This window comes from Hetaerina americana, unplaced genomic scaffold (genome assembly GCF_022747635.1).
Source record: "Hetaerina americana unplaced genomic scaffold, ioHetAmer1.1.p SCAF_53, whole genome shotgun sequence".
Classification (NCBI taxonomy): Eukaryota; Metazoa; Arthropoda; class Insecta; order Odonata; family Calopterygidae; genus Hetaerina; species Hetaerina americana.
Genome location: NW_027287128.1, coordinates 2,642,586 through 2,670,039, shown reverse-complemented (window position 1 = coordinate 2,670,039; position 27,454 = coordinate 2,642,586). Strand labels below are relative to the sequence as shown.

The following is a 27,454-nucleotide window of genomic DNA, read 5'->3' as shown; positions in this document are numbered from 1 at the left end:
CAACATTTGCCGACATGTGAATACAAATTATCTGTTTATAAGGAAAACCAAAATTCAGTAATTGTGGAAATCGTTTTACTAAACTCAATCAATGCTAAGTTATTTGCAGTTTTTTAACTCTCGTACTTGACATAAATCGGTCTGACGTAACATAATACATAAATGGGTAAACGTTTTCTGTAAAAGGAGTCATAAAATTTTATCAGGCATCGACTCAAGTATACTTTTGTATAAAATAACAATAACCTACACATATTGAACGGATTTTTCATGCATCAAAAGGATAATGGTCATTTGGTGTTAGTAAACCTTCGTAAATTGTGCCTACCTATCTCACGCAAAATAAGTATATACTATATTTTGTGTAGTGAAAATTTCTTGGGAAGTAAACAAGTGCCACTTGTATCTCTCAAACAGGAGATTGAGTCCACTTCATCAATCTGCAGATCAAATCAAGCATATTTAACAAAAATTATAATCGAGACCTCAAATATCGATTCGCAATTCTTGTAAGCAAAAATAAGGCATTACGGATAAAATGAAGAGCTACTGAAATGAATTTCACGTTTGCTCTCGATTGGTTAAATAACCTTAATGTAATTGGAGATTATATTTCTACGCACTTAGTATCATGCCATGAATGCGTAGAGATCTTCAGCTAAAAATATTATTAATTAAAATTGATATATTTTTTGCACGAGTTGGCATAAAATAACTGGAAAATGAGGAAATTGCACAAAGTAGTAGAGTGATACGCGAGGACGCTTGTCGATGGCAAAATGACAGGAAGAGTTAGCAGGTAGTTAAATAAAGAGAAAAAACCTATCGAAGGGAAATAAAATGCAAAGAAGACGGAAAATACAATTAAGGATGACAAAATACTAGCAATAGCAACATTTGTTGAGGTGTGATGCTCCAGGGCGGAGAGCTTTGCATTAGCGTCCCGGGTTCAATTCACCGATTACCCTTTGGAAAAACCCATACAAAACTATAGATAAGTATTTTTTTCGCACATCAGAAAAACGTGGAGGCCGCGACGGGAAAAAAACGAATTCCCCGAGCTTTGGATGTGAGAATGGCATAGAGACCATGGAACAAACCAAGTTGGAAATTGATTAATCTGCACCACATTAGGGACGAGTGAAATAGCAGGAATTGAAGATAGCCGTGTCGATAACAAAGACTATTAGTGTAATTGGTATTAAGGTCAATAAACGTATTTTTTGCTTAACAACTTTTTTTCATTTTTTCAATTTAAGGAGTTATGGTCCAGCCTAGCGCATTATGCGTAAATAACGAAGTTTAAATAAAATACCGAAAAAGTAGACCAATGAGAACTTCAGATTTTACGAGTACCACCTTGAAATCGGCAATTAATAAAAGTTCTCACATAAATGACTAGCTAAAAAAAATCCTCGGTCAATTATGGTGGTCGGAAGGTTATTTTATTTTTTGCAACTGATATTTGAAATTTTATATTTAGAAATTAATTTAGCGCTACATTACTTCATGAACATCATCTGTCTAAATTCTTATACCCTTTTAAATTTCACAATCGTTTAAATCATGTATTTAAGTGGGGGCAATGGTAATAGATACTTGAGAGTATGAGTTTGAATGAGTACGAGAGTATGAATTTGTACGGAGAATCATTAAGAATTAATTTCTCTCCTTTCCTAATTTTACTACACTTCCCTGCAAAACTTTGCTATCGATCTAATTGAAATAATGATTTCTTTACGTAATACGAGGGAGCAGGACACTATCCATCACATAATAGACTCATCTCAGACACAAAAATAGATGAGTCATCAGGTACTTTAATTAAGCATTATTTCATTATGTTCCAGGCGTTCTCTGAGAGAAATATAATTTTCAGGAGAGTGTCATCAAGTAATTCAGGTAATAAAACACAATAACGGTTACCTATATGCATCAAAAATTACAATTTTAAATATCACGGTGGAATAATACAAATTTACCAAATGGGCACTAAAAATATTCTAATTATTTTTAAAATGTTGAAATTTTAATTACAGGGAATGATCTAGTTACAAATCAGCATTAACCTGAACTGTGATTCTATTCTCCAGTGACCTGAAGCAACCATTCTGCAGTGAAGCAACATTCTCCAAGGACCTAATCCTGAAGGAATATTAATTACCAACCAAAGTCATCTTCTTTAAACATCCAATGGAGAGAACAGGAAATATTTTGTTCAAATATTCCATTCCATTCCTAATAGACAATTAATGACCATTACAATTTCTTAATATTATCGTCTACAGAACTATAAAATTAATGTATTTCGATTGGCAGGTGAAAAGGCAACTCCAAGAAATGCGATTTAATTTTTAAATATTGCGATTGCAAAAATACTGCGGTAAACAATATTATGCTTTAAAATATAAGAAAAGAAAAAGCACATCATATCATTTCCATCAATAGTAATCATTCCAATTGGGAAACAAAATTATTTCTTCATGACATTTTCTCATGTAAACTTCCTAGAGGACATATGTGGGAAATGTGGTTCATTAAGTTTTCTAACCTTATGGCACATCAATACTAATTGCAAAGGTCATCCTGTATCGATATTTCAATAAATGGAAGAAAATACTTCAGTGTCGCATGGGAGAAGGATGCAGTCCTCTCCCCTTCGACTCCCTCTCGCCTGGTCCCACAAGTGGGGCACAGGAAAGGTTAAGTTTTCCACCTTATTCAATTTTTTACGACAGAAGAGACTTAAGAGATTGAAATTGTAAAATATGCGTGAAATGCGACGAGTATAGTCGTGCTTTCACACGAAAAATCCCACATTGAAGTGTTTCCGGTAAAAGAGCAGCTCCTGCCCCCTATACCGATTAAATTTCTAAATTGGAATAAAATAATTTCAAATTGATTCCAATTGATTAGTGAAGAACATTATATAAGTGACCAAAATACTACTAAAAATATATTTAAGCCATCAAATTTAACGCCATTAGAGTATCAATAAAAGTTACTCAAAATATGTAAGAGGTCTCTTTTCGAATCTCTAAAATTTATATTGTAACAAAAAAGATAAACTCCTTAAAATAAAACATTTTTACATAAATTTCACTGGCTAATTGGAAACGCAAAATATTTAAGGAACAACCTTATTTTAGTTAAATATTTTGTGAATTTCTCAAAAAATACCGTTCTTTACTAATATTGCTTATCACTTAGATAAACTGGGGCAAATTCCTGCTACCTGCAATCGTTGGGTCGCATTCCCTGCCTTTTAGAGTCTCCTCGGGGGGTAGAGTGTTTTGTGGTGCATGTTCATGTGGTAGTAGTGTTTCACATTCTTGCTTGTTTTGTCCTGGCTTGCGTGTTGTAGGATGGCTTTCGTGCTGCATCCTGGGGTGCAGTTGTTTCTTGATTTATGGTATATGTGTTTGCATGAGTATTGGATGAAGGGATTTTTGCATGAGTGTTTGCGCTGCTGTGGGTGTAATTTTCCACGTTGTTGTTTTGCATGTGTTATTGTTCCTTTTTACGGTTGGTGACCTAACACCCCCGCCACACGCCCTTGCGGCGGCTTGCGGGGTATTATGTAGATGTAGAACTGTCCCATTGTAATGGTAAAATATATTCGACAGAAAACGTAATTAAACTAATTAAAATATGCTATGGATACCATAATTGTATATCTACATTGTAAAATTCATCCCTCTTCCCAGATATTTAATCAAATATACGTGAAACAAATTAAGAAGGTTTTTGGTATTCTTAGTAAGAACACCAATGTAGTATTCAAGGAAAAAAAGGATTCTGCGCTTATTTTGCACTGATAAGAGAATACAGCAATAGAAAAATAGTTTACGTATATTTTGCGGTTGTTAAGCCAATTCACGTGTAAAAATTACAAAAAAATGTCTGTACGCTGTTATCAGATGATAGCTAAGATTTCTGTAAGTGTACCAAGAAGGCACTTGTTTTTCTAGTTTTTAAAAAGCCATTTTTAGTCAAATAATCAAAGAAAAATATGCGGTTTTATATTACAATTCTTCGGAAAAAAAAACTAATATTCCTACCCCAATCATTTTGGAGAGTCTTGTATATTAGACCGACATATGGCATTTTTTTGCCTCAAAAAAGGATCCAATTATATACGTTATAAATTAAGTCGTGAATCAAGGTGAATTGCGCCCAATGGAGAAGCAAGGTGAGTTTTACTTCGGAAATTCTTTTTTGCCAGCAGTTCCAGCTGGAATTCCGTTCCAAGTACATCCTATGAATTGTATTCAATTTCAGTGTTCCTTAAATTCTGCATGCATGATGAAAACGCTCACTTTATAAAGAATTCATTGCAATGGTTTATACATAATGTCATAGCAATCAATCTTTTTTATCGATTAACCATAAAAATTGGTAGGTAATTACAATCATGAATACATATCGTACGCATATTCCAGAGATGGAAATTCCCTTGAACTAATAAAGGTTTACGGCAATTCCCAACCAAAGTGACGGCCTTTAGGATTTTTTTTACTAACCTATCCAACATGAAAATGGCACATTTCAATTCCATTAGATAGCAAAATCATTTGTCCTCCTCAAAATATGTTATCATTGTATTCCTTTTGCTCTCTAAATCCCCTCCTCCAGATTCCTCCCTTTTCCAATATCCTTGGGTCTCCATAACATTTAAATCCAAATTCAAATCCATATCTTTAAATTATCTAATAAAATGAGATCCCCATACTTATATTTCACGTTTACGATTGATAAAACGATAACTCTGTATTTATGAATCCAGGACTCTATTCTGTGTATCTATTGACTCATCTACTATCGATTCATTGTCTCCTCTTTTCTAACAATGATTTCTTTTACATTCTTTAAACATTTTCCATTAATGAGAACATTCCCCAAATGAAATCTACAGTTAAATGCATATTCTTTCTCATAGAACAACCAAATGAGAACCATTTAAGAACCAGTGGGACACTTAAAGATAAACTTTACAAGACTGTCTAAAAATAGTGAATTACCGTCCATCTATTCAACGGGTGAGCACTATGCCGACGAGATATATCTATGCCCTAGATTAGTAGACCCCAAGTAAGCAGTTATGGTCAGATTATCCATCGAAGGGCAAGCTAGACATTTCGAAATCACAACAAAACTTGAGACAAGTAAGCTATGGAAAAGTGCGTCATTTGCGAGTTCTCCGAATCTAATATGCATGAACGTAACGACCATGAGGTAGCACACGCGATATCTTGCGGCAAAAATAACAATCCCCACCGCCTCTAAATTGGCCCGCATCGGAAATAAAGTAGCTAGGCTGGATGTTTACCACGATCCACGAAGCTAATAGCCAATGAAACTGCAGCCAGCAATTCAACCTAAGTCGGTGATGCTTGCCGGGGAAAGCTCTCTCTTATATAATGATCGTCTACCTACTCATTCATTTCATGGATACTATTTATTAATATGATTTTCACCGGATTCATGCTGCTTTATAATTCAAGATTATTAATTTAGCATGTAGTTATTTAAATCACTAATGAAAACTCGAGGCTTACGCTAATTACGCTGTAAAAATCGATAGAATCCCCAGCATTGTGATCAATTCAGAAAATACAGCTTCGTATTCATCAGATTCTAACCAATAAAAGTATGAGTTGATGTATTATCGAATTTGCTATCTTAATCATCTCGAATATTAACAATAAAAATATTGACCTCAAATATATTTTATTTGAGGTGATACATGGATCACAAAATGGTTTTCTCCTTTCCTGATGATATTATGAAAAATCACTGGTATGAATTCTCCACCAATGAAAAGGTTATTTTTAATCTGTAAAACTTCATGAACAAGAACCACATTTGAAACATTTGGGACTACGAACATTAGTATCAAATTTCTGGATCAAACAAACTATAAAATAAGGCCACCTACTATTCTAAAAATTCCAATGGCTAAAAGAAAAATGTCTCACAATTGGTAGAAACTAGGAACGGAGCTGAAGTAGGCATCAACATAACATTCAAGGTTAATTTAATGGTAAAATATAAATGTATGGAGGATGCGGCTGAAAATGATGGTATAATTACTCGATAAAATAAAAAGAGAAGGTGCTTAGGACCGAGTGCGACGGAGGACTACTAATTAAAAGCTATCAAAAGACTTCCACTTGTGAAGAAGAATAAAAAGCTTCCGACGACACCTCGCTTATCAACCCTTTTCAAAACTACATGAGTGGTATAGAATAAGCTATAGTGTTACAATGATAAGCGAGCACACATATTTAACTCTCGTATTAAAATTGCAAGGTTCGAAGCACTGACTCAATCCAATAAAATGTACTAATTTAGATGCATCCAGTGGCCACAACGAATAATGTCAGCAGTTTTGAACAATGGCGGCCAAGAACTCAGCCCAACTGCGAGTCCCACAATAAGCTAATATTTTAGGGTTCATAACACCCGCTTTATATATAATAAAAAATGGATCTCATAATGAACAATTAGAGATTTCGGAGCAGATCTTGGTGGATGTGGAAAATCCTCCTAAGGCTTAGGATCGACTGACTCGTTGAAAAAAGGGGAATTCCGGCAAGGAAATATATAATGAATGGTAAACATAAAGTTGAAAACTACAGCAAGATTTCAATAGTTCCAATTTGTTTATTATGAAACTAATTTAGAGCATCATAGCACTAAAAATCATTCAAACGTGAATCTGTCAATTCACGGCAACGTAAATTAAGAGGTAGGATAAGCGTCATCTTTCCCCTAAAATTTATAAGGGCTTGTAGAGATATCTGGGCTTTACGAAATTCCTTATAAATCCTTAATGGAGGGTGGTGTCTCGATATCTTAGTTCGCTAAAAGCACTTGGCTGGAATTCGAGGGATCCAAATGACTTTTGTAAATCCTTTTCCCACTTGCCAAATTCAGTTCTATTCCTTTTACAACTCTTCTTCTATGGCCAGGATTTATAACGTCTCGTTACACTAAAAGTTAACTTTAACTTCCGGTTAAAGCCAAAACTCAGTTTTATGATCGTTACTTGAACTCTAAACCGACCGTTAAATTGCTCACTAACTAAACGGCGATGTTATTTCGATTAAAACGTTTACATTCAATCATGAGCAGTCTTAATTTCTCAGAAAATCGGATTTGTCGGTAATCTCAATTGCATTTATCGCGACATTATAACTGGACCTAAGAGTCGCTGTTTGATTTTGCTAACGGAAAGATTTAAGGTAATCCAAATGTTTCATTTATCAACATACATTTTTAAATCCCGTGTATGCTACACAACTCATTGTCCCCCTGCGTTTGGAATGAATTAGAGCAAGGAATGAATCGCGAAATTTCTGGACATCGCTGTGTCACTGTTCACTCATCCTCTTACCATTACATTAGAAATTGTTTTGTTCACTATTTTTCACTCAAATTTCAAAGAAGACATCATGGTATGAAAATATAAGTACTCCAAAGTTAGCTAGAGGCCTCAAATGTTACGTGTACGCCGAATTTTATAACTGATAATTTTCCGCCGAGGTAATCCTTTCAACCATGTTACGTGTATATTTTCAGCCAAAAAACATACGCTCATTACATTGGCTACTCTAAACTGGGGAAAAATCAGATAAATACTGTCTCAGCATATTATGCTATTCATGCAATCACCATATAAGACGTCCAATCATCACCCGAATAAAACCTAAAGCTTCATCCAAATCCGTCCACACTTTTTTAAATTTCATTAAAAGGGAATTCTTGTTAAGATTATATTAATGCAACAAAGTATTTTGTGCGACTCAAACAAACTTGAATGACGAAACTTAAACCGGAGAAATCATAGTCAGCGTTTGGATTCTCTGATATCGAATTACCTCCAGCGTAAAGGTATAGCCTCCACTTGTCTACTCAGAAGTTTCTAATCCCGAGTCCCCGTCTCGTAATCGACTCTTGTAGATCAGTATGAATACTACTTCCGCTTACAGTATCGAAACAGTAACGCACAGCCCTGTGGCGAGGAAAAACTACTGTCATAAGGACTATGGAACAGAATATGGAAAAAGCTAATTTCACGAATATGGTAATAAAAAAAAACTTCGGAAAATTATTGCCTACGTTCTCAGTAAAGAAGTCTATCTCATGGAAAGAATCGTGCAAGCATTGCGCAACCAACAACTGCTACTGGCATCAGAAAAGAAGGTCCGTTTAAGAAGAGTGTATGCCACTGGGAAGCGAGATATTTTCATTTAGAATTTATCATGTCCCCCCCCTCATCTTAGTCAAAGGAGAAGCAAGAGGTCGTGCTCTCAAGAGTCTGTCATAAGAAAGTCCTGGGATTAATTGCCATGCTCCTGAGGGTCGATAAATGCAACCCTTTTTGTACGAATGCTTAAACCCGACGCATGCGCTCACGGTAGAGCGATAAAATCTTTACGTACGTCAGCGCAAGTAAGACTCATGTGCGACGTGATTTATTCTGACGGTAAAATAAGTGATGATAACAATTGAAGACAGAAAAACAAGGAAAAATACATCGCACTTCAAATCAATGTGGAATAGATAAAATAATAGGGAATTTTATTTAAAGGATAGAAAAGTGCAAAAAGTTAAGTAAGGTTGACTGCGATTCCAGAGGTAATTTAAAACCATGAGACATTAGAGGTGACATATTGTCCTGAATAAAATAAACGAAAGCAAATACCGAAAATATTAAGTAAGTTTTACACGAATTTGCTATAAATGAAAATCAATCACTTCATACATCGCCAGACGTTCGCAAAATCAATAAAAGAAAATTAAGTGGTGCAAACACATTGCCCGAGTGGGGTTTGAACCAACGATCATAGGGAGAACCGATGAGAGCAAGGCCTGCAAAAGGGAATGGGTGGGGAAATTCTTCATTGCCATGAAACGGTAATCGATATTTCTGGGCAACAAAAATTTTATTTCCACATAGGGCGTCTAGTTTTTGGAAAACCGTGATATAAGAAGAAAAAAATTAATATAAATTCAATAAGTGTCCATCCCTCATAAGGTTCCTTTAAAATTTAAGAACTGAACAAAAAGAATATCTTTTCCGTAGCTTTGCTTTGTAACTGGCGTGCCATTAACCGAACCTATATGAATTACTAATTTTTCATGCTTTAATTAAAACAAATAACGAGGCTAAACCTCCAAACTCGTTGTAAAAGAACCACATATAGTAAGTCATAATAAAAGAACGGCTTTATCCAAAATAGGAAATTATATATAATGAACATTTATCTTTTCGAGGACAAAGAAAGCAAATACGAAGAAACTAGACAAGCGCTTACGTTAAGTTCATAATAAACAAACAACTAAACCACATGCCGTCGTTTAGAGGATTAAAAATGTCTCAAAATTAATCCATTGGCATGCTGTGATTTTTTGTGTGGGTGAATGCCGTAAGATAAATAAGTTAAGCAAACGATAATATGTAGATTATTTTCCTCATGCTAATAATATACTAATATATCGCATGAGAAAATTCAGAATAAAATGTTAGGGAAGGTAGCTAAACGAGAATAAAGACCCTTTAAGGATTAAAGAACGTTTAAGGATAGAAGAAAGTCTAAGGATATAAGGAGACTTTTTAGTATCCACGAAGTGGAAGTGAAATACAAGACTGCGAAAATATCACGGTTCCTACACTTTTAGATTAAAAGCCTATTTTAGTTTTTCTTACTCGAAATCAATATTCTTTTCGGAACCAAAATTTTGGTAAGCATGATATCATTTACAATATTATTTCACCCATTACAGGAAGAATTATTTAGAAATGACTGCATATTATCATGAAATATTACAGAAAACCATTAAATCTATCATATTCTTCTTTACGTATTCATATTTCCTTATTCTCTCCAGTCCGTTCCTAGCACCACACTCATACTCACATACTCGACATTCCCCCTTCAACACCTCGTTGCCTCTATCTCCTTCCTTCTTCAAATTCTACCCAACATTCTATCTTTCCCACGTCCTAGTGCGTGGGCACACTACGCTTACCCATTAAGTGGGCCGCGGCCATTGGTATGCGAGCTATCATGATCCAGAACAGGGATACTAGTTTGCTTATAACACTGGAAACGAGCCTAGGGTATTACTAGGCTTAGGTTTAGCTTGCGACCTGCTAAAGAAAATATCCTAAATTGATCAGCTAAGTACCGAAACCTTCAGTAGAGAATGCCACATGTTGCTGGGGAAATTGGCAAAGTGGCAAGTAACCTTGCAAATCCTAAATTTCATCAATTGAACAGTTAGAGATAGCCGTAGACGATAAAAATCATGAATTAATGAAGTAGGTAATTTAAGATGGGCCCGTAAAGAAACGGACATGAACTGTACCTGGAATATTGAAATGTGGGCATGAAAAGGAAAAAGAGTTGGTGGGTGATACGAGTGCGAAACATAGGAATGTCCTTTATGTTCGTCGAACGAAGCACAAAGAGTGTGATGATGCTGAATGGCAACGAGATAACATTTAGTTCAAGTGTTCAGGCCCACAGTGGTCAGGGTGTAATCTTGATTATGAATATAACAGCTAGGATGCAAAAATGGAAATAGAAGTTATAAATACGAAGTAGTTTCCCTTGGTGAGGCTCTGAGTTTGCTCACTTTAGAGTTGTTATTCCAAGAAATGTAACTCAGCGAGTTATACACAAGCGGATGGCGAGATTGATACCGTGAAAGGGATAGCTGCGGAGTAGAATTAGAGGTCTTGAAGGAGTATCTATGACGCTAGCGAAAGAATAACAGTTTGCATTTGAACTTTTATATTGGTAGGTAATGAAAATAAGCCTCGAAAAGTGGCATAGTAACTGTGAGAACTTAATGAGTGCCTTAATTCAAAAAGAATATTTACGTAGAATGCATGATTCAAGGATGAAGCTATTGATTTATAGCAAAGATTACAAAGGCACGATTGCTTTTGTTGTATGCATATGGTGAGAGACTGAGAGCGTTGGAGAAGGGCACGGGGGGAATGAAAGGTACTTAATCCGCAGCGGATGAATATATCTGAGTTGCAGGTGTAGATCTGAGAAGAAAGTGGGTGGTAAGGAAAATTAAAGGGCAAAATTTTTAAGAATAACGACATTTCGCAAGAAAAATGTGTGGGAAAAAATATTAGCTGGAAGTCAAATGGTAAATTACGGGTATGTAAGTGAATCTTATGGGAGATTGAAAAGGATATTGGTTGAATGCCATGATGTATGAACTATATGAATCAATTAACAGTCAAGTATCAAGGCAGAAATTGGTCGGGTGAATAAAAAAGGAAATAACCTATGAGTGCTAAAAAAGTAAGGGAAGCTCCAAAAAAATTATATAAATGGCAGAATACAAAATTCGAACCACCATTTAGATAATAATAACCTTTTTTGACAAATAAGGTAATGAAAAATGACAGTATTTATACTGAGTGAAATTAAATTCCAGGGTCTCGAGACAGTTGACATATTTCAGAATTTTTACAATAGAGGATAAAATAATAAATTTAAGTCATATAAATTACATGGCATATATGATGCAATGAAAGTTGATGCGAGTAATAATGATGCTGTAATAGCGATTTGAGGTAAAATGTAAGTTTATGTAAGTTTGAATGGAGTCGAGTGACTGGTTCTACTAAAGGTATGTGTGAATCAAAGATCCTTAATGTCAACCGTTCAATTTGTTTACGGATAGATGCGTACAAGATGGATGCTAGGATTAGACGCATGTTAGACTCGAGATATGTTAATTTTGGTTTAAGGATTTTTTCTGGCATGTTACACAGGGCTTACCAGTACAGTAATATCAGGGTTTATCAAAACCCTACCCTAATCCGGTAGGATACTACTACTAGCAATAATGAAAGCTTCCTCCCGATAGTAACAATGCTAATTATAATCTCCTATTCTAATATTAAACTCAATTTTCTGAGAATATTCATATTATTCTATTATCTTTGGCAATCTACAATTGCTTTAAACAGCACCTCAACTATTTTATTTTCTTTATCAAAATTTTACCACGTCTCTCGTGACAATTACTTGAACCACAAGAAAAAAATCATCAAGGTAAATAGTAAATTCTATTTATTTCTCGCCTTATAACTGATCCATCTACGTTCTCTGCCCATTACCGGAAATTGAGTCACCGAGATGCTACAAGTAAAACGCATTTTCTTCCAGTCTACTCCTATATTTTCCTATAGCATTTATTTACTTAGTTACGTAATTCTACACCGGCGAGGGTATCCTCGAGAATCAATACGCAAAAAATGTCATGGACATCTTTAATAGTCTCCATTATCTTTTTTATTACTTTTGGATTAGGTCCCTTTCCCGTCCTAAATGCAGACTAGTGAATGCATTGAGAATTCTTATGCCATGTTATAGAATCCTCTGGTGACTACTTTTACAATCATAACTAAAACTTTTTAACATGTAATATTTAAATTGAGCTGCTTCGTTCCATAAAAATTTTCGAAATTCAATTCTTTTTTAACAAAATGTATTATTAGTACGAAGAGAATATCATTTAAACATTTGAAAATTTAAAGCTTTTAAATTATTTAAAAATTAAAGTTACCGGATTCTTTGAAGTTCAATGCTTTTACCCAACTTTTCCAGAAAATTTCATTACTTAAGAAGAACAAGATAGATACGAGAACAGAAAACAACACACTTCTGTCTAAATTTGTTGATTCCACTACAAATGCACGAATATTGAACATTTTAAATTTAAATTATCATTTCAAAACGATAATATTCGTGTTTTACTCAATATGAATTCAGGGTTAGCTACCTATGGCGCTCCCTAACATACATTTGTAAGTTCCTACCGCAATTTACAAATAAAAAATATGGTCGGCTGCATAAAAGGAACTTCCAAGGTTAGTCTGAGGCTAACACGAAAGGTAACGTGCAAATAAAAACGGCGAGAGATATGTTCGGCGCAAGATAAAAGAAACAATACCTCGCGGAAACACTTAATCACTCGAGTACACTCAACGAAGTATTGCACCCAGGACTACAAAATATCTTTTTACGAAGAGGACACGTCATTTATTTTTACAATTTAAGCATTTTGCTAGACGATATATCATAAATGTTCGTAAAACACACCATAGTGCACGCATTTATCAAATTTAGCTATCGTATGTTTTTAGTACTACTCTAACAAGGTAAGTCAAAGCGGTCTGTGAATTTACTAGTTCTATGAAAACAATTCTAAGTGTGATATAAACCAAACCAACCATCCATGGACAATTGACGTGACAAGTAACGAAACATTTATTTCCATTAGAATGTAACGCACGAGGGCTTGCTAATTGGCTTGTCGCTTTGGGAAATGGGCCCCAAGAGACAGGTGAAAAATTTGGGTCGAGGGAAATGAAAACTCTTTGTGACGTGACATAAGATTTTTGAACCTTTCCTCGCCCCAGGCACACCGACGATACACCCGTAGTAACACACGTAGAACCCTTAGAGAAAAATTAACTCGTCACAAATTGAATATTTTCCAACGACGTTTGACCGTACCCTCTAAAAATGACACTGACGGAAAAAGATGGTGATCATCAAGCGTTCCGCACAAGGAAAACCAGCTCATTGGTTACAACCCCTCGGCAGATTCACTCGATGCTTCTGTTTTGCTCCACGGGAATCGCTTATTTCAATCAAGAGAGGTAATCAAACATTAATGCTCTCAAAGGCGCCGTAGCCCAACCAAAAGGAAGTGGAGTGGTATGGGGAAGAGGAAAAGGGATAGAAGGGCAACTACGGGGGAGGGGCAATGGGAAGGGTTGGGGTGAGAGGGCGTCGGAGAGAGAGGATGGGGGAGGCGTGATGGATCAGCTGCTCCGGCGGAAACCACCAAATCGATAGTTTTTTTTGGCAGAGTTCCTGGTGAATGTTACCAAAATGCGGGCTGTCCTAAACGTGCCGTGCAGTGCCCACATTTAGATAGAAGCTACGCGCTGGGACGCGATTTGGGAATGAAAAAAAGAATGCAACTATTCGTCGGTTCCGTGAGTGAGGACAGAAGCGAGTCAGAGCGCAGGATTGTATCGATTGCTTGCGTCACTCAAAGGTGAAACAGATAAATAACGCATTTCAAAATGACCGCTCTCGCGTGTAGGCCGAGAAAGTAATGCACTGCAATTATAGCGAGGAGAAAGGAAATCTCGTAAAAGAAACAATTAGGCAGTGAAATTATAGCTTTACATAGACAGTCCCGCGCTTTAACTCAAGGGGTACAGCTAACACCGTTTGAAATTAAATAAAAAATAGTCAAATATTAACCTACGTAAAAAGCCGATTAAACTGCCTCTGCTCAGACTCTTGAATACGTACATCCTACACCCCTTGTATTTGCTAATATTCAACGTTCATTTCCTTTCGCTAAGAAACCATAGGTGGCTATTTTCGTCACATTGAGCTCGTAATTTTTAATGTAGGTGCTTGAAATTTGAAGTTTCCCAAATACCCAATCCACGTAAAAACACTTTCAGGTATCATGAACGCTTTTTCATCAAGGGGTAACTTCAACACATATCCATAAACTTTACTCTCATCATGCGGCTGGACCATCAGTCATCTTCACGATGACTGATGCGACATTACGGTCACATTTTAAACGCTATTTGCAGTTTCCATTATTCAAAGGTATTTCTGGAGTGATATTAAATTTCGGGAGTGAATTAAAATTTTGCGTAAGATTCAAACACGACAGTCGATAGTTCGGGATTTCTTTTAATTTTTCACTTAAAGCATTTTGTTAGGATTACAAATGTGAGGACCAATAAAAATACGACCGCTAGAAAGGGTCATCGCGATGTGGCCTTTGACGCAACAAATCAGACACCTAAGAAATAAGAGGATGTGAGGGGTCAATAAAACTGGCATGCAGACCGACGCCTTTCCTTCCGGCGGTGATTCTATGCGGATGGCGCTGTATAAAAGACCGGGTAGGGTGACGGCATGTTTTCGGAGACGGTGTGGTTTCCGCGTGCATTTGAAGTATTCGAGGTTCCAAAGATGAAAGGCCGACCACCCAACGTAGGGAGACTTTTGTCGATGGGATTTTGGAAACTAGCTGGGAGAGCACAAGTGGGTGAGTAAACGGAGAGTCCTGTATCCTTAAAGGATCCAACGCCGCATCCACCCTCGCCCTCTCAAACCCTCCGCTTTAATAAAATCAATGCCCACGAACAACGGCGAAGCCCCGCTGAACCGGACCTATCGCTAAGAGCACATCTTAGCGGAAAATAAACATGGTGGGCGAGAGACAAAGAGCAGCCTGTTTACTCCCCGTGCCTTGTTATTTTTTGCCAACCACTCGCTCGAGACCCCTTCAGCAGCGGGACGAAATCACTTGGGAATGAATGAAGCGGCTTGAAGATCGAATATTCCCCGCGACTCTCGACTCGAGAGCGCGGTTGGAGGTGATTGGCGATTACCCAAGTCGCAAGTGCAGAGCTACTCAAAGAAACCGCCTTCCTTCACAAGGTGACGCCGCGATGAATTTAGCGAGATTTCGAGGAAACAGTCTAATGGGCGAACTCTTGTTTTTTTCAATACGCTCCAATATTGATTTCTCAGGCAGGATTAACGCACGCTATGACGTCCTTTGCGGTAACGCTGGCGAAAAAAAGCCAACTGGGGAAATACGGTCGCTGTCCTTTCACAAATCCCATAGACAATAAAAAAGGCTAAATGAAAACACTTCAAATATGAAAACGATTAGAAACAGCGAGCCTTTTATTGATGAAGGTAGCTCAAAGGCAAAGCATAATAAATCATAACATACTTGGGCCCACGACAAGCACCTTGATGAAGATTTTCTATGTACTATAGCGGGCTTTAATAGCTCATTAACATGCATTCAATTTATAACTTTCATACAACGCCAGTTGCTCGGCAGTAAATAATGTAAATTCACAAAGAAAAAATTTTTACCTACCGATTGTCAAAAAAAACAAATTCGAATCCGGGAAAACCAAGGATTCCATTTGGTAAATACTAGCACTGTTTCAAAGCTTTGTCTACTGAAATGCTTCCTCAGGTAAAATCCAATTGCATAAGCCTAATCTCCTCCTCCATTGTGCGTATTTCTAACCAAAAATATTTAACGTCACTACTCATTAATTGTCCTCTCTTTTCTCAACAATGAAGTTAAGACCAAGATAATCCAAGTAAATTTTCCAAATTATGTTTTATATTTGAATTTTCGGATACTTCGTATTATTATGCCAACAATTATTTGTAATGAAGATTAATACAAATTAATGAATAATATAACCTATCAGAAACCAAGTATTTCTAAATATTATGTAACGAATTACATTACAAACGACCTTCTACCATTGACTAGAGAGTTTCAAAAAAATATTATGATACATCCAAACTTTGATAAGGGTAATAAAGCACATAATCATCAAGAAGTCAACAGATTACCAACATACTATAAATAAGAGCATAACAGTAAGAAAATAACATTTAAAACGAGGATTCAAATAGCTATGCATTCTGAGAAGTTACATACAAAAATTATACTGCAATTCAACAGAAGCAAAAATTCAAGAACATAAGAAACAGAAAATAGAGAGCCAAAAAAGAAACACATTATTGATTTTTTAAAGAGTAAGACATCATTATAATTAAAAATAATTTAATTAAAAACGATGGAGTTTTTACTACGGGAAAGGAGAAGTTAGCACTCGGAAGGGACGAGTCTAATTTCCGTAAAAGCTAATTAAATGCGACAGTGAAGAGTAGCTATAAAAATATGAAATATCCCTGCACCCAGTGGGCAATCTACATTAAAACGCCCATGCATGGGGACTAAACGGACCAATGAATGTGCTTAAGTCATGCAGATTAAAATATATATATTTCTATTTATATATATATATATATATATATATATATATACATATATATATGTGTGTGTGTACATGTGTGTGTGTGTGTGTTCGTGTAAATGTATATGTATATAGTATATCTAGCCTGACCAAAAGACGGCCTCAACGAAGGCCAAAAGCTTAAACTTTATGAAATGGGTCCTTACACGTGTTATCTATTTTTTTGTGTTCTATTGTGCCGTCCAAATGTCATATTTCCCTCGAAAGTGCTTCTATATTTTATATATATATATATATAATAATCGATTATATGGAAACACATGAGCAGTATAATATTGGGACGGCACAATCGAACACATATAAAATAGTAACATTTAAAAGGACACTCACACGGTACATTGTGTAAGCTTTCGGTCTTCTCCGAGGCCGAACGCTTTATATATATATATATATATATATATATATATATATATATATATATATATATATATATATATATATATATATATATATATATTTATATATATATATATATTTATATATATATATATATATATATATTTATATATATATATATATTTCCACAGATATCGTGGAAAGAAAGAAGCTTCCCTCGTAAAGAAATAAAAAGTTTGCAATACGAATGATATGCCTATGACTCGTTAATAGTTTGCTATAAAAGTTTGAAGTGCTATGTACTCATAATTCTATGAATTACTATATACTTTAAAGCAATGATAAATTGAAAACAAGTGGAAGAAAAGGTTGACCGCTGCATAAAAATGCAAAGAGCATCTCAGGTGAAACAATGAAAAATGTTCTAGCACATTACCTCAAAAACATGATGAAGGCATTGAAAAGCGATTATAATTATTAAGTGATCTACCAGCTAAGCTAGGTTTTGGATTAGTACAGCCACCAAATAAATATTTTGTGACCGCTAACAAAACACAATCCAGCAATCTACTCTATATCAAGGCCCTCCTCATCTCTGTGTACATCCTTCCTCCCAGCACCCCGTCCAACAGTCCTATCCTGTTCCTGCCCTTCCCTCGTTTGCCTAACATTCACTCCTCTTTTACAGCCTTCAACATCCCTACCTATCAATGCGCCCTTCATCCATTTATCCTGCCTCTTTAGGATTTCTCCCAACAAACCCCTCTCTTCGCCCACCATACGAAGTACTTCCTCCTTTGTTTTCCTTTCCGCCCATTTCACCTTCTCCATTCTTCTCCGCACCCACATTTCAAAAGCCTCCAATCAACCTCTATCACTCGGCTTCAGTGACCACGTTTCCGCGCCGTACATAGCTACGCTCCATATCAAAGTTTTTACGAGTATTTTCATAACATCCTTCCTCAACATTCCTGTTATCAACTCCCTCCTCCTTGTGAGAGTCCCTTTGCCTGGCGCAATTCTTCTCCTTACGTCCCTACTACTTTGACCGAGTTGTTCCAAAACACTTCCGAGATACGTTAACTGTTCCACCTGTTCTAGTTTTTGTCCTCCTATTTTAATACTTAAATTAGCCTTTTTTCTGGAAAGTCGCATATCTTTTGTGTTATTATTATTGATTCTCATCCCATATCTATCGCAGTGAGTTTCCAATTCACTCAGCAATGCTTCCAACGTCTTGGATGACTGACAAACTTAAAGCTCGGTCATTAGCAAACCTAGCTAATTTCTGACTTAATTCCCCGCTAACTTTGATTCCTACCTTAATTTATCCCCATGCCTATTTAATCATTTCCCTTACATATACGTTGAACAGCAACTGTGACAATGGGCAACCCTGCCTTACACCTCTTCCTAACACTGCCCATCCGGACTCCCCGTTTCCCACCTGCACCTGAGGAGTCTGAGGCATGTAAAGGTTATGGATTAGCCTCCTGTCCCTTCAATCTATTCTTATGTTCTGCAAGATACTCATTTGTTGTTACCAACTCAATAAATAAAATGCCTTTTTCGAAATCTACGAAACAGGCAAATACCTCCTGTTTGTATTCTATATTCCTCTCTATAAATGGTCTCATTACTGCAGGGGCATAACGCGTGCCTCTCCCCTTCCTAAACCTAAACTGATCATTCCATAAGTAAACATATACCCTACTCTCTATTCTTTTGTTTATGATTCTGAGAACAACTTTAGCTGCGTGGGATATCAAACTAATTTTTCTGTATTCCTCACATTATGTAGCCTTTACCTTTTTTGGAATAGGAACTAACACTGATCTCACAGTCTTCCAGCCAGATTCCTTCCTCATATATAGTATACTACGAATCAGTCCATATAGACTCTTCCTTCCACATTTTTCTACACCTTTTAGTAGTTCCACAGGAATGTACTCTACTCCCACTGCCTTATTTGCTTTCATCTGATTAAATACCTTTTTTCTATCCCATCGTCGAGTATGCCTGGACCTAAGCTGTCTCCATCTACTCACGTTCTCTTTCTACGTCTAACCTTTTTGGCCTAAGTTCTTCAATATATTCATTCCTTCAATCTCTCTTGGATATTTTCTGTTCCAACTATTATATTACCCGACTTATCTCTTACCATTAGCGCAGATTTTCCCTTCTAACTTCCCGATAGTGATTTAACCTTGGAGAAATCGATTTACTACAATATTCAGATCTCGTATTTTCTAAACATACGAAATGTTAATTTGATACAGATTTTCCAAATAACTTTACCCTCAGTCGAATTCTTCCCGAGAATGATCAAGTAAGATTGTTTTTGTGAAGCACAAGTAATACTATCAATCACGGAATCTCACCGCAAACTCTTCCCAGCGAGGAAAATGAAAATCTTTCTGAATTAAAGTTGTCTGAAAATATGGACCAAATTATAACCAGGTGAAATGACTAAGACATGTCTATGAGTAACGTAATACTTGTCGAAAGCAATGATTATTTTGGACAAAACTACACCTTCCAATGTTCCTCCTTAAAAGTAAGACATTAATATGTAGTAAGATATATTTTAATCATTTTCTCATGAGTATGGTTTGCATTACTCCTCAATTATCTAACATAAACGTATGCTAAACATTATTTTGATTGCAAATATTACCGATTAAGATAACCACAAGTCTTAAATTGGCTTTGGCTAGGCATTGGCTTTACCCTAGCTCCAAAATAGGCCAGTCATTCATTTTCTCTCTTCCTCCAACGGATCTATTTTTATTAGAATCTTTATTCCATTCAACTTCGTCAGCCTTTTAAAACCCAAATCTAAAGACACTATTCTTTCTCCTAAAACAATACAACGTTAGGGTCATTAGTTCCATTCTATAAAGATTTATAATAAATATCAATATTCTAAACATTTTGAGAAAACAATTATTCATTTCTCTCAGCAATGAATTCTTTTCACAAATGTTTACTTGTATTAATCAGTTCTTCTAGTTGATTTCCTCTCTCCTCCAATTCCGCCATGAAATCCTTCATAGTTATTCTTCCATTATTATATTATATCTTCACCTATGACATTACTGACGCCTGATATTTTACATTGAAATACTGACTGCGATTATTTTCCATACTAATAATTACTTTAAGTATACAGCGCAATAAACCAAAATTCGATGCTAAAATATAGTATAATAACATAAATAGGCAATCATAAATCATATTTATATAGTATTTATAAGTAAACTCCCACTTTTTCTCTGTGAAACCCAAATATTATTCTAAGTTTACCCTTTCAAAATCTTTGATTGAGCTTTTCATTGCCTTTTCTGCTAAATATTCAAAAATCTATTCCTTTTTAATCCATTTATTTAGTTTCATTTTCTATTGGTCCCTTTGCTAAAATTCTAACATTTCATCGTACTTCTACTCCCCACATTTCCTCAGCTCCACCACTTGAAACCACAAAATTCACTGATTTTACACTCCTATCTCCTTCTGAACAATCACTGAATGTTTCTTCTCTATTTGTAACTCTTAAATGTTTAGGAATTCGAACAAACGCAGCATCAGCACAAAACTGCCATTGGAATTTACTTCTGCGCAGGCAATTTAAGTAAAATCCCGATTTAAATTGAAATGTAAATATATACAATAATATGCAATGCTACATTAATTTAGATCCAAAAAAAAGGTTTGAAACAAGCGTTGTTCAGCCACCAACCTTTAAAATGAAGTAACAAATGCAACGATAATCTAACGCAATCTTTAAAGTTGTTGAGCCAGATTATATAAAGCTTTGCCCACATGCTTTATGATCTAATAATATTTAAATAATTTTAATTGATATTTATACATATTTTTTTACTTAAAATGTTGTGATTACCCTGTAACTAGTATTTCTTGGGAAAAAGAATGGTGGGTCAGGGTAACTGGCCTCCATGGTGATAAATGGGTGAATTTCACACACACTACACTCAGTTTAGCCTGAGCTTTACCCTCACTTATCAAACAAAACCAACGTTCTAATTGACGACTGTGTCCGGAGGGAAGGATGGGATAGTGTGACAGATACTATTCATTTTAGTGCATAAATATGCGATCCATAAATGTTCTCGGTTATGGCCTCCGAAAGACAAAATAAGCTCAATCAAATTTTGTAACACTATTTAATAATTCAGTAATTATAGCTGAAAAATAATATCAGGAAAGGAATGTGTATAACATATCTAGTTAATTTCAAAATAATTATCACAAGGTAGCGATAAATATAATATCATTTTAGATGATGAGGCATCACTAAGTACTTAAGTTTAGGTATTAAGTAATAAGTATATAGACCTAATAAATAATTAAGTAACTACAAAACTATTGGCATAGTTAATTTCATTAAAACAACAAATGCATATATTATAATTAAAATAATATGCATTAATAAAATAGTAACAAAGCTGTGAGACCTATTTTTCAATGCAATCGTTTATAGAGCGAATGAGAAGTGAAATTCATCACACGCTGAAAAGTGTAATGTTTAATACTCGAGTCAAGACATTTGAGAAAACGAATGATCTGCACACATTCATGACCAATTTCCCACTTCTGGCTTTGTGGGGCATAGTTGCCTATTTACTGAAATACGTACAGCTACATGGCCAATTTCAACTATGTCATATAAAAAGTAAGCATACTCGTATCAACGTTTACATAAAGTTCAAATTAGGCATAGGTAAGTCATCGTTCCAAGTTCCTCTAATATGTGGCGATTACCTTGCAATTTGAGGGAAATTCTAGGAAATAGGAAAAAGTATGAGATAACCTTTTCGCCTACTAAAAATGAATTTTGCATCAAGGTAAATGATTTCGATGCCTGTCTATGTGACAATGACATCTATAATTTTTTGCTTTAAATTTGGAAAAATCAAATAATTTGCTACTAAGAGAAAACTCGATACATTTTTGAAGAATATTTGGGCACGTTCAACATTGTTGGAATCGATACATGCATTCAATTCTCGATCTAACTACGAACAAAATCATAGTCCTCTTACTTGAGGATTAGCAAAAGCATTTAAGGGTGGTATCCTTAAACGCTGATCTCCAAGCTGCTAAATCTTTCGGAATTTAAACCATGAATAAATTAAATACCGAAACATGATTCCAATCGTTTTAAATCGGAAGTAAAAATGTCCATCTTTTATCAACGGTTTTGCATTAAAATGTTTCTTTTAGGTCCAGATTAAGCCCGTGTTTCAATTTTACAGAAAATTACAGTTGGCTTAGACAGAATAAAATGGATATGCATGATGAATATTGTTTGGCGTAAAATACCTCATGATAAGTACTGCTACATGGATATAAAACAATATAAGATAACGAATTGAGATTCGAAACTAAAACAGGTCATTCGTTTTGCCGCACCGCGGGACTTGCGCAACGGCTATGACATGCCAGGCTGGTGCAGAATGAAAATTTCATGATGAGCATCGTGGACAAAATTGAGATTCCAAACCAGGGAGAGTAGTGATGTTCGAGCCACGGTTGCTACAACGATTGCTACAATATAATTTTGATTTCACGACCATATAGCGTTTATATAGCTCTCACAGAAAATGAAACGTCACGATAAAAAGAGTTCACAAAATTTCGTGAAGAAAGTCTCTCATTAGGATAGCTTGTAGCTCCTTCGCGCGTATTGCAATCCATAAAATACGGTTTCCTTGGGTAAAAATATCCCGTTGCTTTCAATCGAGGGCCAAAACCCGCTGAAAGAAGATAAGAACGTTACCAGGAATAAAACGGCCAACCGAGAACGGGAAGGCCACGGATTGAATTACTCCCATTTAGTGAATTTACCAGTGAAATTAGACCACTTGCGCTAAATGAATAAAAATGGGTCGAAAACGCAGTGGTGCACGCAGGGAGCGACAAAAATTGACAATAAAATGGCCCTGACAGTTCCGGTAAATCCGCAAGATTATGCCGATATGATAACGCCTCCAAGCGGAAGTTATGGTAGACCGAAAATTAAATAAACGGAAAAAGAAAGCCTTTCCAGGTAACTTAAACGACTGACAAGGAAATATGATGGCAAGTCCAGAGCAGGGGTGGATGTCGAGTCCCAGGACACGCCAAGAGGAATGCAAAGGGAAAGGCGAGTGTGATTCAATACATAGGGGGAGGGCGGTGGGGGTTGAACTGGGGAGGAGGCGAGGGGCCTTGACATAACGAGGCCTCCACGTGAGCGCACGAGCCTCAAGCAACGTCCTCGCAGCAGCCATCCACTCACCCCTTTGCAGCCTCTCCACTTGTTGGGCTTCCCGCCTTGCCAACGGCCAGGGACCCTCCTCCCACCACCCCGTTACCCACACCGTTGCCCACGCCGCCACCCACCCCGTTGGCCACTCCGCCCCCCACGCCGTTGGGCACCCCGCCCTCCGTCACCCCCTTGACTTCCTCCGTCCCCCCGCCCACACCACCGTCCCCTGCACCAACTTCACCACCACCGACACCTCCAACACCTCCACCGTCACCACCACCACCGCCTTCAGACCCCGTGGGCGTCTTGGCGGGCAGCACCGCGTCATCGTCCCCACCGCCCTCTCCGCCCTCCCCCTCTCCCTCCTCGCCGCCATCCTCCCCTTCCTTCTCCGTTCTCTCCCCGCCCGCACCCTGCTCGTCACCCGGCACCTCTTCCTCGTTGTAGATCTTGAAGTAGGCGAATGCTAAGTAGACGACGGAGATGATGAAGGACGGCACCGGAATGAGCACCGCGTACACCAAGTCCATGTACACGTGGTGCATATCCAGCTGGGTGATGACAAGGGCCGGGTCGATGCGAGAATAGTGGCACGGGTAACGGGCGCCCACGTGGGAGAACTTCCCATGCCATATGCTGCAGTTAAGTACGGGTGGGTAGCCGCACCCCTTCACGTTGGGGTAGATCCGAGCCTCGGAGTAATAGACGTATTCGATAGTGTCGTTGTCCGCCACCTCCGGCACATCAGTCTCGTTGACAAAGAACAAGGGATGCGGAATGCGTACGTAGTTGCCCGAGGGCAGCTCTTGAGGGATAGCCCTCGGTGACCTCCGCAGCATCTCCTCCAGGTCCGCGCGATCCCAGCTATCCACGGACACCTGCCGCCGCCTCCTCTTCCGGTCGTACGCCTCGTCCTCCTCTCCCTCGTCTTCGTCGCCGATGCCGACCTCCCCAAGGCCGGGGGCTAGATAGACTATCTTCTCGCCGGGGAGGCGCAGGCGGCGGTAGTCGACGCGGACCTGCAAGCACTCGTAAACCTCCCGGGTGCAGCCCTCGCGACACGAGGCCCACGTGCAGTTACTGTTGCCGCGCTTAAAGTTGACGGACACGGTGAGGCAGTCGGCAGGCGTCGGGTCGAAAGCCGCCGAGATTGTGGAGAGGGCGGGGTCGATTACGAATGGCACGAGGAAGAGAAATGCGAACAGACTGAAGATGCCAACGAGGACGAAGAACGCCGTCACGTGGAACAACACCTTCTCCCTCAGCGTCTGCTTAAGCTCTTCCTCTTCGGGCATCATCTTGAACGGTTTACGATTCGCGAATTCGATGGAATTTCGTTATTTTATTTGTCTCCTTTATTTAATCCTCCCCCTCAAGATGCCCTAATCCGTTCCCTAGGCTCGGCCTATCCCCACCTCTTCACTCTTATCTCCCCAGACTAGGCCGTTGCAGTTCGGAGGTGGGTGGGTGGGGGTGGTTATTTTTAGCGGTCTTCCGAGGTTCGTGTGTGTGTATGTGTGTTGGAATTCCCGCGGAAGAGCAGCTGGCGTGGCGGGGCGAGTCGGGTGTGTGGAGGAGGGGGCGAAGAGAGGGGAAGTCGCGGCGAGAATGAGGCGACCGGCTGGCGAGGGAGTATTAGGTTGGAGGAGGGTCAAAGTGGGGGCGAGGTGGATGGTGGGGGATCGATCGGGTCCGTCAAAATAGAAGAGTCCTCTTTTCGGGTCGGATTGATGAGAGAGGGCCTCGGCGATACAATTCCCGACGGCCGCCTTCAAGGGTTTTAACCGCTGTGGGAAATCGATCGTGGTCGACTCCGGACTACTTCTAAGAAATCGTCGACTGAGCAATGCAGACGTTGATGAAGGCTATGAACATGAGAGAGAACGTGCGAGCTAGGTCAACCCCTATAATACAACAAGGTGGGTTTGTCAACAACATACTTCCCGCTACACTTCAGGCTACAAAATCCACTACAACCCGACTAAATGTCTATGCGTCGCGTCCGCACACTGTCCGCTTCGAACACGCGTTCAAGCTAAGGCTCACAGGGGATAACATTTTTGATATCAACAACTTCACACACGACGAATCAATGAGATTCCTCCCCCCTTCTCCTGGCAGAGGGAGGGGGCTGCACGAGGCTGCGTCAAAGCGCGTGCATCGCGGAGAGAAACTCGAAAGGCCACGATTGAATAAACCAGCATTTCATAAAGACACAAATGGAAATGAAGCGGGCAAGGGAGGGTAGAGGCAAGGGAATGGGGAGTGGGACGAAACGGGTTGAACGAAGGGAGATAAATGGGACACGAGGGCTCCACGGCTCCCCAAGCAAGACTAGAGAGATACAGAGAGGAGGGCCGGGTGCCGGGCGCCACACCCACCGCCCTCACTCGGATGACGTGGGTGCGGGAGATGGCCGTCAGACCGCCGTCAGTGGGTTCGAGGGAACTAGGATCGGAAGGTCCAAACCACGCGGCACGTCAAAAAGGGCCTCTTTCCCTCCTCCCACGCCTCCCACTGCGGGCCCTCCTTCCCTCCTCCGACGTTGGCTGCTCCTCTGCGACCTCCTCCACCTCCTCCGATTTCCTTCTTCCCCCTCCTCCTCCTTCGCCCCTTTCCTTCCCCGCCCAGTGGGGGACCCCTGCCTCCCCGCGACCAGCAACACCCATTCACGAGCGACACGGGTCCGAGGAGAGCACGCCCCGCGAACACTCGCGCCCTTTCTTCCTCCGCTTCCTCTTGTTCCTTCCCAACATCCAGCGGTGCCGATGAGGACTGCCTTCGCCTCCTCCTACTCCGCCTCCTCCTCCACTGCTGCCACCACCACCACCACCTCCCACGCCGCTGCCGCCAGCCGCCGCCCCCCCAGGCTCCGCGCCCCCGATATCACATCCAACGCCTCCCCGTGCAGCGGCAAGAGTCCATCCGACGGAGGTAAACACCTTTTCCCCGCTCTCTCTCTCTCGAGGCGGGGGAGGGCTGCCTCTATGCGGAAGGGGGGGTGGAGGTCCTTGGGACCTTCCTGCTGAGAGGGGGACCCTGAAAGGGGATGCCTTCTTCGCGAGATACCGTCGAGAAAGAGTGACGGACGGACGAGGTGTGTGGGCGGGATGGAGGGAGAGGGGGGGGAAAGGACTGCGGGGGGGATCGGGGGATTGGGGAGGCGAGAGGAAATGAAGAGGGGCGGGCAAGACCCGAGGGGCGAGGGGTGGACCCGTGCAGCGGGTGTGTGTGTGTGTGTGTGTGTGTGTTCGTGTGTGCGTTTGCGAGTTCAAGTGAGGTGAGGGATGGGGGAAAGGGATGGTAGGGGGAGGGGCGAGGCGGGAGGGAGGCGACGTGAGAGAGAGCGAGAGAAAGAGAGGGTGCGCCAGACGCAGCGTCGCGTCACCGCACGACGCTCTGCGCCACCGCCGCCGACGCCATCGACGAGAATGCGGGAGGAGAGCGCGTGTGACGGCCGAGGAAAGAGAGGGGGCGGGGTGGAGGGGGGCAGCGGAGGGGGTTCGGAGGCGCAGTCGGGGCAGGAGGGCGCGGGAGAGGACGGTTGGGAAGGTGTGGGGCGAAGGGTGGGATTCCGGGTGGGGGGGATGGGCTTTTTAGGGAGCACCGAGGGTAAGGGCCGGAGATTGAGGCATAGCGAGAGAGAGGGCGAGCACGAGAGAGGGGGGTGGTTCGGGGGGGCAGAGGAGCGAGAAGGGTTGCACTAAAGTGGGGGTGGTTGGGTCGGGACGAAGGTAGGGGGCGCGGGAGAGTGGGATGGGGCAAAGCGGGGCAGGTAGTCTATGCCTTCGAGGAGCGCGGGGCTAGCCCTCCTTCATTCGACCACCTTACACACACAACCGCACGATCCACCGTTATCCCCCGGTTCCCTTCCAGGCCGCTCTACGAAAAAACCCCACCCCCGC

The 27,454-nt window shown here is 39.6% G+C and overlaps 2 protein-coding genes across 2 annotated transcripts in view; both read right to left on the bottom strand.

The window, feature by feature from the left end:
* Positions 1–27,454, bottom strand: part of LOC139694734 (cilia- and flagella-associated protein 298) — a 191,438-nt gene that overhangs the window by 22,346 nt on the left and 141,638 nt on the right. The window lies entirely within an intron of this gene.
* On the bottom strand, positions 23,576–26,046 carry tipE (temperature-induced paralytic E). The gene has a single exon (XM_071593234.1). It carries the CDS (start codon positions 24,845–24,847, stop codon positions 23,576–23,578), a length of 1,272 nt encoding a protein of 423 aa, XP_071449335.1. The 5' UTR covers positions 24,848–26,046.

What these genes read in the sequence shown, in the direction of transcription:
- tipE (XM_071593234.1), bottom strand. Translation starts at nt 24,847, where the DNA reads ATGATGCCCGAAGAGGAAGAGCTTAAGCAGACGCTGAGGGAGAAGGTG.